At 43.1% G+C, this 13,250-nt stretch overlaps 1 protein-coding gene across 8 annotated transcripts in view; it reads right to left on the bottom strand.

Moving 5' to 3' along the window:
- Positions 1 to 13,250, bottom strand: part of ST6GAL1 (ST6 beta-galactoside alpha-2,6-sialyltransferase 1) — a 188,928-nt gene that overhangs the window by 19,828 nt on the left and 155,850 nt on the right. For all 8 annotated transcript variants that reach the window (XM_064366912.1, XM_064366913.1, XM_012470847.2 and 5 more), the window contains one exon: positions 11,912 to 12,009. In XM_064366912.1, coding sequence (XP_064222982.1) covers positions 11,912 to 12,009 — 98 coding nt within the window. The remainder of the gene's footprint in view (positions 1 to 11,911; positions 12,010 to 13,250) is intronic.

The following is a 13,250-nucleotide window of genomic DNA, read 5'->3' as shown; positions in this document are numbered from 1 at the left end:
TTACTTTCTGGGCTATCTGAGCAACTCACTCAAACTCTGGGAGCCGAGTTCTGAGGTAAAATGGTGGTTGGTGGTCATACCTCACAGGGTTTGCCATGAAGATCAAATGAAATAAGGCATGTAAGACCCTTAGCTGGTATATACAATATATTTAACAAATGGCAACCGCTATTATTTCAAGAGAAGCCCCATTGAGTAATCTGGAAATGTCCCGGTTGTCATCCAGGCATACAGGAAGTAGGTTTTCTCTCTCCAGCTAGCACAAAAGCTTCCAAGGAAGCCAGTGTGTCTTCTTGGTCCCATTGTCTCCTCTCTCAGGCGCACTGGGTACAGGAGGTACTGAGTTGAGTCTCAAAGAAAACTTCTTACACTTATAGTCAAAACAGCATTATTTAAAGACCCACATTTAAATATATCGTTTTCCTGTTGACTCAGAGCCACACCTGGCACAGAGGCATACATGCCTGACTAGGTCTGCTGGCCTGAAACCTAACGGTATGACACCATTCTCTATAAAAAGCCACCTTCTCAATAAGAAAAGTGTCTTTTTGTTTTCTATGCCTTCATCACAGCCCAAGGGAGGGGAGCTGAAAAAATGTAGGTCCAGATGCCTTAGAAGAGAGCTGCTGGCCGGGCACGGTGGCTCACATCTGTAATCCCAGCACTTTGGGAGGCTGAAGCAGGTGGATCACCTGAGGTCAAGAGTTCGAGATCAGCCTGGCCAACATGGTGAAACCCCGTCTCTACTAAAAATACAAAAATTAGCCAGGAGTGGTCATGCGTGCCTGTAATCTCAGCTACTTGGGAGGCTGAGGCAGGAGGATCACTTGAACCCGGGAGGCAGAGGTTGCAGGGAGCCAAGATTGTGCCACTGCACTCCAGCCTGGGTGACAAGAGCAAAACGAAGAAAGAAGGAGGAGGGGGAGGAGGAGGGGGAGGAGGAGGGGAAGGGGGAGGGAGAGGGAGAGGAGGAGGGGAAGGGGAGGAGGAGGGGGAGGAAGACGGGAAGGGGGAGGGAGATGGGGAGGAGGAGGGGGAGGAGGAGGGGAAGGGGAGGAGAGGAAGGGGAGGAGGAGGGGGAGGAGGAGGGGGAGGAGGGGGAGGGGAGAGGGGGAGGGGGAGAAGGAGGGGGAGGAGGAGGGGAGAGGGGGAGGGGGAGAAGGGGGGAGGGGAGGGGGAGGAGGAGGGGGAGGGGAGTGGGGGAGGGGAGGGGAGGGGTAGAAGGAGGGGAAGGGGAGTGGGGGAGGGGAAGGGGAGTGGGGGAGGGGGGGAGGAGGAGGGGGAGAAGGAGGGGAAGGGGAGTGGGGGAGGGGGAGGGCAGCTGCTGTCAGGAAGACCTCTCTGTCTCCATCTGGGAAGAGAACCAGCCACTCACAGGGAGAATTCTACCAAAGCAACAGCTATTCTCTCTGACTTCTGGGTGCCAGATGCTCTCCTTGTGCAATGGGGGTGGGGAACCCATTTGTTCATCCACAGAAACAGACACACAAAATAGGAAAACTGACCAGGACAAAAGATAGAGAAGACAGACCACCAGCTTTTTAGGATATCAAGGTAAGAAAGAGCAGTGATAGAAAGTGTCCATCACAGTTCAGAACCACAAGGACTGTCACAGAGCTGCCCAGGACTCGAGTACTGAAGAACAGCCAGATATTTAGTATTGCTTACAAGAGGCAAGAAAAGAGTTGATTTGCCTAAGAAGAAGCAGGAAAGGTTCTCTTGAGGGTGGGTAGTGTATTCCGGGAAGTGGGCCACCCTCCTCTCAGCCCTGACACAATGGTGCACAGAGATCTAGACATGCAAGGGGAAAAAATCTGCATTTTCTGAGCACACCTTTCCTCCCCATCAGATTTTACGGGAGCTATTTCACAACCCGTTGTTAATTGCAGGCAACTGATACATGTGCTTACTGGGCAGCATGCTGCCCAGCAGAGTTTCAATTGACTTCTCCCCTTCCCCTGCCTTATCTCACAGAAAAACTAGTTTAACTCCTCTTTACTCCAAATTTGCTTTGCTTCGACTTTTCTTCTGAACCAGTTGTAATATCTGTTTGGGTCCATCTGATGACTAAAATAAAATCATTATGAATTCATTTTTATGTCTCTATGAGAGTTATCATCTTACTTTTTTTTCCTAAAAATTATCCTTTACAGAAGCTTTGCCTCCCTTCTGCTAGATGCCTCTCAAGTGGTCTCAAGCTGACTCACCTTCCCTGTTGGGAGAGAAGATGCCCATTTGCTTGGGATTTGGGAAGGTAGAGTTATTTCAAACAGGCAGAGGCAGGCCTTCACGGTTCAGCAGTGCCCGTCGCTACTATTTACAAAGCACTTGCTGCATCCCAGTCTCTGGATGAAATGCTCCATACATAGTAACTCCTTTGATCTTTAAAAAAAAAAAAAAAAGGCCCTGGATAGTAACTATTCCTATTTCTACCTTACAAATAAGGGAACTGAGGCTCAGAGAGGTCAAGTAAAGCAGCTTGCTCAAGTCACTCCCGTAGGAAGTGCTGGGGGAGGAATCTGATGTCTGACTCCAGTACTCTTAATCCCCAGGCAACCTTACTTTGGCATTAAATAAAGTTTCAGAATCTTTACAGGATTGGGATTCTGTTCTTTACAGTGAGGATGACTGAAACATCACGAAAAGGTACTCAGAGAGTAGGTCGCCTCTGCAGTCCAAGAGAACGCTCAGGGAGGGCTGCTTCACTCTCCCCTGCCGCCTTTGCTGCTGCCTGCTCACCTCCAGGTCCTACCATCCATGCATCAAACAGAGATTGGTTTCTCTCTAAATTCATTCTCCTCAACCTCAAACACTCCAGGTATTTCATATAAAGTAAAATCATACAGTGTTTGTCCTTTTGTGACTGTCTCCTCTACTGACATTCTTTACAATTTAAAAAAATTGTATTAAAACACATATAAAATTGACTATCTTAACCATTTTTAAGATACTCAAAGTAGCCCAGCCTGGCCTGGAAATCCTACTCCATTCCTCAGGTTTACTAACTCAGTCACCTCAATGACAGTTTCAAATCTCTTTGCTCAAACCTTCTCTACTAAAACCTGTTTCCCCTCAGCCTCTTCTGACTTGGCCTTGCATCCCGCTTTGCAGAGAAAATAGAAGCCCTCTCATCCTTCTAATACAGACTACCACCAGCTACCCCACTCCCACTGTCTTCCCTCTGACTCCCTCCTGCTGGAGTTCATCCTCTACCTCTACTAGCTTTGGCTCCACCACGTGGCATCATGCTCTCAGTAATTACTCATTGTGTCCTCTTCTCCCTTAATCAACTGGCTTCTCCTTGTTGATTTTAAAAAAAAGCTTTTAGGCCAGGCACAGTGCCTCACACCTGTAATCCCACCACTTTGGGAGGCCAAGGCAGATAGATCACCTGAGGTCAGGAGTTTGAGACCAGCCTGGCCAACATGGTGAAACCCCGTCCCTACTAAAAATACAAAACTTAGCCAGGTGTTGTGGCGGGCACCTGTAATCTCAGCTACTTGGGAGGCTGAGACAGGAGAATTGCTTGAACTCGGGAGACGGAGGTTGCAGTGACCCAAGATTGGGTCATTGAGCTCCAGCCTGGGGGACAAGAGTGAGACTGTCTCAAAAAAAAAAAAAAAAAAAAGCTTTCAAAATATACATAACACAAAATTGACCATTTTAGCAATTTTAAGAATTCAGCTTAGTACATTCATACCGTGTAACTATCACCACCGTCTCCAGAATTTCTTCAGCCTCCCGAAATGAATCACAGTACTCATTAAACAACAATTCCACATTCCTTTCTCCCTCTAGCCCTTGGCAAACATGATTCTACTTTCTGCCTCTACTCCAGGTATTTCATATAAAGTGAAATCATACAGTGTTTGTCCTTTTGTGACTGTCTCCTCTACTGACATTCTTTCCAATTCAAAAAACTGTATTAAAATACATATAAAATTGACTATCTTAACCATTTTTAAGTGTACAGTTCAGTGATATTAAGTACATTTGTATTGCTGCCCAACTAACACCACCTCCCATCTCCAAAACTTTTGAAATCTTGCAAAATTGAAACTCTATATTCATTAAACAGTAACTCCCCATACCCCCTCCCACCTCACATTCCCTGGCAACCACCATTCATAGTATTTTGTGTGTGTGTGTGTGCACGCGTGCGTGCACGCATGCCTGTGCACGTGCACAATTGGCTTATTTCACTTGGCATAATGTCTTCAAGGTTCATCCATGTGGTAGCTAATATCAGTATTTCTTTCCATTTTAAGAATAATATTTTATTGTATGTATATTCCAGCTTTTGCTTATCCATTCAGCATCAATAGACACTTGGGTTGCTTCTGCATTTTAGCTATTGAGAATAACAGTAGTCTAAATATGGGTGTATGACTATCTCTTCAAGACCCTTCTTTCAATTTTTGTAAGTATACGCCAAAAACGGAATTACTAGATGACCTGGTAATTCCATTTTTGACTTTTTGAGGCACTGCCATACTGTTTTCCACAGTGGCTGACCATTTTACATTCCCATCAACAGTGCCCAAGGATTCCAATTTCTGATCACAGAAGCCATCCTCATGGGTGTAAGGCGGCACTGTATTGTATTCTTGGGTTGCATTTCCCTAACAAAAAAGAGTTGAGTCTCTTTTCATGTGCCTACTAACCATTTGTATATCTCGGAGAAATGTCTGTTCAAGTCATTTGCCCATTTTTAAATTGGATGGTTTGATTTTTTATTATTGTTTTATGAGTTTTCTATATATTCTGTATATTAATCCCTTATCAGATAGATGACTTGCAAATATTTTCTCCTGTTATGTGTGTTGTCTTTTTACTCTGTTGAGAGTATCTTTTCATATACAATTGTTTTTAATTTTCATTACATCCAACTTGTATATTTTTTCCTCTGTTATGTATACCTTTGGTGTCATAATGATGAAATCATTGCCAAATCTGATGTAATAAAGTTTTTATCCCATGTTGTCTTCTAAGAGTTTTATAGTTTTTAGGTCTACATATGGGTCATAGATCCATTTTGAGTTAATTTTTATTTTTGGTGTTAGGTAAGGGTCTACCTTCATTCTTTTGCATGTAGCACTTTTCCCAGTATCATTTCTTAAAAAGACTCTTCATCATTGAATGATCTTGACACACTGGTCAAAAATCACTTGTGCATATATACAAGGGTTTATTTCTGCACTTTCTATTTTATTCCAATGGTTTATGTGTTTGTCTTTTTATCTCACTGTTTCAACTATTGTAACATGTATTTTTTGAAACCAAGAAGTGAGAGAACTCCAGGTTTATTATTATTCTTCATGATTGTTTGGCTAATTGGGGTCCCTTGAGGTTTCATATAAATTTTAGGATGGGTTTTTCTATTTCTACAAAAAAAAAAAATTTATATGGATTTTCATAGTGATTACATCAAATCCACAGATCATATTCAGTATTATTGACACCTTAACAATATTTTTTTCAATCTGAACATGGGATGTCTTCCAGGTTTTTGTGTCTTCTTTAATTTCTTTCAGAAATATTCTGTAGTTTTCATTGTACAAGGCTTTCACCTCCTTGGTTAAATTCATTCCTAAGTATTTTTTGCTTTTTGATGCTATTTTATTGTAAATGGAATTGTTTTTAAATTTCCTTTTTAGATCATTCATTATTATTGTATAAAGTAGAAAAAAATATTATTGCATGTTGACTTTGGAGCCTGCTACTTAATTGAATTTATTAGTTCTATGAGTTTTTTATGGAATCCTTAGGGTTTTCTATATAAAACATCACATCATCTTAACAGAGATAAAATTACTTCTTTTCCAGTTCACATGACACAGGTCTTTTTCTTGCCTGATTTCTCTGCCAGGCTTTCCAGTACTATGTTGAATAGAAATGGCAAAAGTAGCATCCTTGCCTCATTCCTAATTTTAGAGGAAAGCCTTCCAGGCTTTCATCATCGAGTATGATGCTTGTCGTGGGTTTTTTACATATGGCTTTTATTATGTGAAGGTAGTTTCCTTCTATGTCTAGTTTGTTGAGTATTCTTATCATAAGAAGGTATGCAATTTTGTCAAATGTGGTGTATTATTTTGATCAACTTTGTATGTTGAATCATCTTTGCATTCCAGGAATAAATATCACTTGATCATGGTATATACTCCTTTTAACATGCTGCTAAATTCAGTGTGCTAGTATTTTGTTGAAGATGAATACTTGTAAGAGATATTTAATCTTGGTAGGTTTTGTGTTTCTAGGAATTTATCCATTTCACTCAGGTTGCCCAATTTGTTGGTGTGCAATGGATCACAGTACTCTCTTATAATCCTTTTTATTTCCGTAGAATCAGAAGTAATGTCCTCACTTTCATTTCAGATTGTTTAAATGTCCTTTCTTCAATGTCTAGCTCCAAAAAAGAGTAAGATAAAAATAAAGGTTGGGAGGAGGAGCTTCTAGGTTCTCCTGAAAGTCTCTTAGCCAGAGAGGGAAGTAGCTGTAACAGTGGGTGGAGGAGAGGTGTAATAAAAATGGCTGGCTGAAACCTGTAATCCCAGCACTTTGGGAGGCCAAGGTGGGTAGATCACCTGAGGTCAGAAAGTTCGAGACCAGCCTGGCCAACAGGGGGAGACCCTGTCTCTATTAAAAATACAAAAATTAGCCGGGTACGGTGGCAGGTGTCTATAATCCCAGCTACTCGGGAGGCTGATGTAGGAGAATCACTTGAGCTCAAGAGGCGGAGGTTGCACTGAGCCAAGATCACACCACTGCACTCCAGCCTGGGCAACAGAGCCAGACTTCATCTCAAAAAAGAAAAAAAGAGAAAGAAAAAAAGGGCTATCTTCTTTGTTTGTATCACTGTGATAAGCAGCAACAATCAGAAGGCAGAGCACAGATCCCTAGTATTCAAAGGATAGGATCCATTTCGCTCACTCTGGCTCCCAGAAGCTGTGTGCAGGCTGCTCCCAGAACATGTGCACAGCCGCTGGCCCTGGGCTGAGGGGTGAGGGGTGAGTGGCTGCTACTGTACTAACAGCTGAATGGAACAAAAACTGGCCTCAGTGCTCTCTAGCTAAGTGCTCTCTCTCTTTCTTCACCTTTAGAGACCAACTTCTTGAAAACCCTATCCAAATTTGCCTTCCCCATTCACTCCTCCCACTCCCTCCTTGATACTCTTCAATCTGCTTCATCACTCTCCCCAAACAGTTTTGCTAAGGTCACCAGCGGCCTTGCATTTTGCTAGAGAGCAGATCCAGTGCAAGCAAAAGAAATCTCAGGACCCCCAAATCACTAAGCCAACGGAAAAGTCAAGCTAGGAATCAAAAACAGCAAGTCAAACCTGCCTCCCATTTTATTCCTAAATAAGATAGCTAAAAAGATAAAAGAAGCATATACCTTCCTACCAATTTGTCCACAAGGAAATTCCTTGTGGGCCTCAAGATCTTGACCCCAGAACAGTTCTGTGGAATTTCACCCTGACAATGTAAACTGATAGCTTATCTTCACAGGTGTGGGACAGAAAAATCATTCCTCTGCTCACCTGAGACAAATACATATCTGATTGCTTCCTCTGCCCTATTGTTTATGTAAAAATGCAGATTCACTGAGCCAGAAGAAATTGTGCTGATCAAGGACTCAAAAGAATGCAACCTTTTGTCTCTTATCTGGAATGACCTGGAAGCCGCCCACCCCCCACCTGAAGCTGTCCCACCTTGCCAGACCGAACCAATGTATATCTTACATATACTAATTGATATCTCATGTCTCCCTAAAATATATAAAAGCAAGCTGTACCCCGACCACCCTGGTAACATGTCAGACCTCCTGAGGCTGCATCCTTACCCTTGGCAAAATAAATGTTCTAAATTGGTTGAGATCTGTTTCAGATATTTTGAGTTCATCATGCATTTCAATCTTCACCTAAATTCACCCCTCAGTTATAACGGATGACACAGACCGCTGCCTCCTTCTCTCTATTTTTGTTATCCACAGCTCCTGGATAAGCCTTCCCTCCTCTCTCCACACTCTGTCTCTCTCTAGTGCTCTCATTCAGTCCCATTGATTCACTGCCACCTAGATAAAGACAATTCACAAACTCTCATCTCCAGCCCAGACCTTTTCATTAAACTCCAGACTTATTGGTGCAAATGCCTCTTTGACATCTCTTCACAGATACCTAAAAGGCAATGCACACTGACCTTATGTAGACCTATATTTTTAACCTCTATCCTCCCCCCGAACCTAGCCCTCATCACCCAAAATATTTTCAAGTACACTTGTCCCCCCTTATCCACGGGGAATATGTTCTAAGGCCCCAGTGGATACCTGCAATTACAGATAGTACCAAACCTTATAAAGACTATGTTTCTTACTAAACATACATACATTCCCATGATACAATTTACAAATTAGGCACAGTAAGAGATTCACAACAAGAACTAATAATAAAATAGAACAATTATAACAACAGACTGTAATAAAAGTTATGTGAATGTGTTCTCTATTCTCTCACAATATTTTATTTTGCTGTACTCATCCTTCTTCCTGTGATGAAGGGACAAAGTAAGATGCATAAGCTTTCATCCCGCTACTCGGAACAATGTGTCATTTAAAACTTCTGAATTGCTTATTTCTGGAATTTTTCATTTAATATTTTCAGACTGCAGCTGACCACAGGTAAATGAAACTGCAGAAAGTGAAACCATGGATAAGGGGCTGACTTACAATTTCAGTGACTTCTTCCTGCAGTTACACAAGACAGAAACCGAGCTGTACCTCTGGCCCCTCTCCCTTTACTTCTCACATCCAATGCGACATTAAAACCTGTTGACTGCAAATCCCAAGTAGCCCTTAAAGACATTCTTTTCTCACATTCACCTTCACCCCTCCTCTTGTGCAAGCTACCAGCATATCTAGCCCAGGCTACTGCAAGACCCTCCTAACTATGTCTCTTCATCTACTGCAGCCCCTCTGATCAGACAGAAGCCAGTGATGGTTGCAAAATGCAAATCCAACACTGCCGTAAAGAAGATGCCTCAGTGCAGGACCGTGGCTTGACTCCTTCTTACTTTTAGCCTTGTCTCTTACCACACAGCCCCACATATACTCACCTGTTCCTGAGTCCTTCCAGTCCCCCATTTCCTTCTACATAAACTTTTATTGTGGAATTTTGGGCCTATGCTCTTGCCTCTTCCTGAAAAGCTCTTATCCCACCCTTTTCGACATCTACACATTCCTTCTACTCAGCCAAGTACCATCTGCTTGGGGACTCCAACCTCCCTGAATAGCTCAAATCTCCCCTTTCGGGGCTCTCCTAGAACCTTGACCCTCTCTTCTCTAGTTCTCTGTTGCAACTTTAATTTGTAAAACTATTTGATTGCATCATAAGAACAGAGGCTCTGTCTTGCTCACAATTGTATCCTCCACTACCAGCTCAATGTCCGCGAATATCAATAGTAAGTGCAGTTAACGTTTATTAATATATGTGCCAGCTAGTGTCCCAAGTGCTTTGCACAGATTCTTCTCATTTACACCTCACAACAACTCTGTAAGGAAAGGGAATTATTCTCCCCTCTTGAGAGAGAAATAACTTGATGATCCTTCAGCTAGTAAGAGACAGAGCTGGATTTCAACCCCAAGCAGGCTAACTATAGAGTTTATGTACTGACGGCCACACTCTACTCAATACTGAACATATTTGTTGAATGAATGAATGAAGAGTAAATAAACATCTCTCCTGGATATTTAGGTAACATCTTATACAGAAGTAAAGATGAGGTTTTAGTGCTCCGTAAAGTGCTCTCCAGCTCCAGGATTTCTGACTAGGCATGAGAAGGGAAATGGGCAAAGCTGGTCCTAACCCTCTGTCTGAATTTCCAAACTTGCCAGAGCACAAGCACACATGAAGGTCCAGCCTCACCTCTCTAAAGGGCAATGCCAGCCACTCCTTCCACACCTCCAGCTCCAACTTAGCCAGGGGTATTTGAATGTCTCCCTCATTTCCTATGCATCTCTGTCTTGCCAGTTCCACTTTCTGGAATGCCCCTCTATTGCTATTTCCCGAAGTCCTGCCCATCTTTCAAAGTCTAGCGCAAGTGTGTCATTTACCCCAGAGAGTTTCTTGCTACCCAGTCCATTCCTTTCAATCCTATCTCTTCTAGTAATAATAGAAGTAGGCCAGGCATGATTGCTCACGCCTGTAAGGAGGCTGAGGCTGGTGTCTTGAGGTCAGGAGTTCAAGACCAGCCAAGCCAACATGGTGAAACCCCATCTCCACTAAAAATACAAAAATTAGCTGGGTTTGGTAGTGCATGCCTATAATCCCAGCTACTCAGAAGGCTCAGGCAGGAGGATCACTTGAATCCAGGAGGCAGAGGTTGCAGTGAGCTGAGATCACACCACTGCACTCCAGCCTGGGTAACAGAGCAAAACTTCATCTCAACAATAATAAAAGTAATACCAAAACCCAAAATATAAGTTTGAACAACAAACAGGTATTGGAAGCACCTAGAGGCTACTGGAAGATGTGACGTGACAGTGATAGAAAGTGATTCTCTTTTAAAAAAATTAAAAGGTATCAGAGGAAGAACAAAAAAACGAGATGGCGACCACTTACAAAGAAGTTAAGTTCCTCAATTTCTATCCCATTATAAAAATATTCTTAAGGTTGTGGGCTTCAAATGGACAGTGGGCTACACAAGAAGCAGCTTCTGCCTAGCTGGTGAGTTCCTGAAAGTAAGGAAGTGAAGAGACAGAAACAGGGAAGTGGAGCCCTCCTAGAGAAGGAAAGAAACACACAATCCACTGGACACTGCTGAGAAGGTATTTCTGATCTGTTCCAGGATCCACCCCACGCCCACAACTCCTAGGGAAGTGTGCAGACTAAACACTGTTGTAAAAACACCCAGAGCGCATATGTTTATTCAGAAAGAGGCAAACGGTGGATGTGAGATGAGTAGGTTGCAGCCCTATTGTGCAATTTTTGATATATGTGTAATACAGTTTTTCCCACTAATACAATCTATTAACAGAATCCTGTGGCAAGACTTTCTCAAGTTTCCATTGGTATTGAGAAATCAGCACGTGCTGCCTGAAAATAATTCAGGAACCTCTTCATCCAGGAGAATTTATGAAATAATACATGAAATCTAGTGCCATATTACACATAATCATATGGTGGTAACGTCTTATAGTAGTTGTACAGCATCTGACAGTTCATAAAGTGCTCTCACGTCCATTGCTTCATTCACTTTTTACAACACTTCCCACTCTCCCCTAGATGTTCTGGGCTCTGCTGTCCCTCATGCAAGCCTCCAGATAGGACCTTGCAGCAGCAGGAACAGCTGAACTCTATATTCCTGGGCACCATATACCTTCATCAGCAAAGACTAATATCAAAGGGTTTTTTTAAAAAAAAAAACATCAGCAGGGCGCGGTGGCTCACATCTGTAATCCCAGCACTTTGGGAGGCTGAGGCAGGTGGATCATGAGGTCAGGAGTTCGAGACCAGCCTGGCCAACATGGTGAAACCCCGTCTACTAAAAATACAAAAATTAGCTGAGTATGGTGGCGCACGCCTGTGATCCTAGCTACTCAGGAGGCTGAGACAGTAGAATCGCTTGAACCTGGGAGGCGGAGGGTGCAGTGAGCTGAAATTGCATCACTGTACTCCAGCCTGGGTGACAGCGAGACTCTGTCTCAGAAAAGATAATAATAATAAATAAAATAAAATAAATACATCATCAGGTTGGGTCATGGAATCACTGTCTTCTCCTTCTCCGGTGAGGAATCGGGAGCTCAGGAAGATCAAGAGACTTAATCGGCAGCTTAGATGTGCTCCTAGTAGATACATTTTACATTAGCGCTCACACTGTGGTCCTTCTCTTACTCCATATCTGCACAGAAGAAATTTTACCTGAGAGTTCATCAGGCGAATGGTAGTTTTTGTGCCCACATCTTGTTGGAAGTTGGCTGTGGGTGCCCCATTAAACCTCAGGACTGCATCGTGATCATCTATAAACCATAAAGAAACAGAAAAGAGGTGATGAGCACTGGCAATATGCAGAAAAATAAACAGGCAGGAGGCGGGGAAGGGAGCAACGGAATAATGCTTCCCAATCTTTACCCCATCATGATCCACAGCGCGAAATGGCAGTATTTATGTGGTGCTCGGGTAAAGCTCCTAAGCAGAGATGACCACCTGCCTGCCAGCCACCATAAGGGCTGAAGGGATCCATACTGTGGCATTCCTGAAACCCATTCGAAGACACTCATTTGTGCCTGGGCACAGCAGAAACGTGAACAAAGCCAGTGTGCTACTTATAGTGGAATAGCTACTCCAGTTATCAAAGCAACAAACCAAATTTTCTCTTGGTATCATCAGATTTTATTTCTATCTCTGTCAGAAAAGCGAAAATACTACCATATGTTCAGCGTTTCCCACAAGTGCAAAGGACCCCATAGTACTCTGAAAAGCATGCAGTGCTCAGCAAATGGACAGGATTTAACTATGACATCCAAGACAACCCCCAGGTGTTCCATTTAGGCCCAGGGAAGAGTCACAAGACCTGGTGTGGCAGAAAAGGAAGAGGAGGTCACAGAGCTAAACTGACTTTCTTTCTTTTTCTCTCTCTTTCTTTCTTTCTGCCATAGTCAGAAACAATGTTCTAAATCCAGTCAAAATCAAACAGACCACCTTGAAAACCCTAAAAGCTTCCTGGGCTCTGGCTCCTTGTCTTTGCAACTGTCTAAGCAGTGTTTGGAAGACTTGGAAAAGCTTCTCTATCCAACATTGACCAAACTGGTGAAGGAGAGAACTGAAGACTTTAAGGAGCCATCCCAACCCTACGATCCTATGAGAGCTTCTTTCCATCTTACCTGGTCAAGTGTGGGGCTCATCACTGAAATCTGTACTGGATCTGGGGGTCAGTTGAATCCTCTATTGTTCTATTTGGGTTGTTTTGGGTCATTCTTTATCCACATAGATAGGATTTGGGGAAGTGAGGGCATTTGGTTCAATATAACATGATTTAGAAAGAGGCTGTGCAGGCCGGGCACGGTGGCTCATCACCTGTAATCCCAGCACTTTGTGATGCCGAAGCAGCTGAATCACAAGGTCAGGAGTTCAAGGCCAGCCTGGCCAGCATGGTGAAACCTCGTCTCTACTAAAAATACAAAACCTAGCCAGGCATGGTGGTGTGCACCTGTAGTCCCAGCTACTCGGGAGCCTGAGGCAGGAGAATTGCTTGAAACCG

The sequence above is a fragment of the Aotus nancymaae genome, unplaced genomic scaffold, assembly GCF_030222135.1.
Source record: "Aotus nancymaae isolate 86718 unplaced genomic scaffold, 86718_ANA_hifiasm-v0.15.2.pri h1tg000067l, whole genome shotgun sequence".
Classification (NCBI taxonomy): domain Eukaryota; kingdom Metazoa; phylum Chordata; class Mammalia; order Primates; family Aotidae; genus Aotus; species Aotus nancymaae.
Note: the sequence above shows the minus strand (reverse complement) of the source record. Positions and strands in the feature narration are given on the sequence as shown.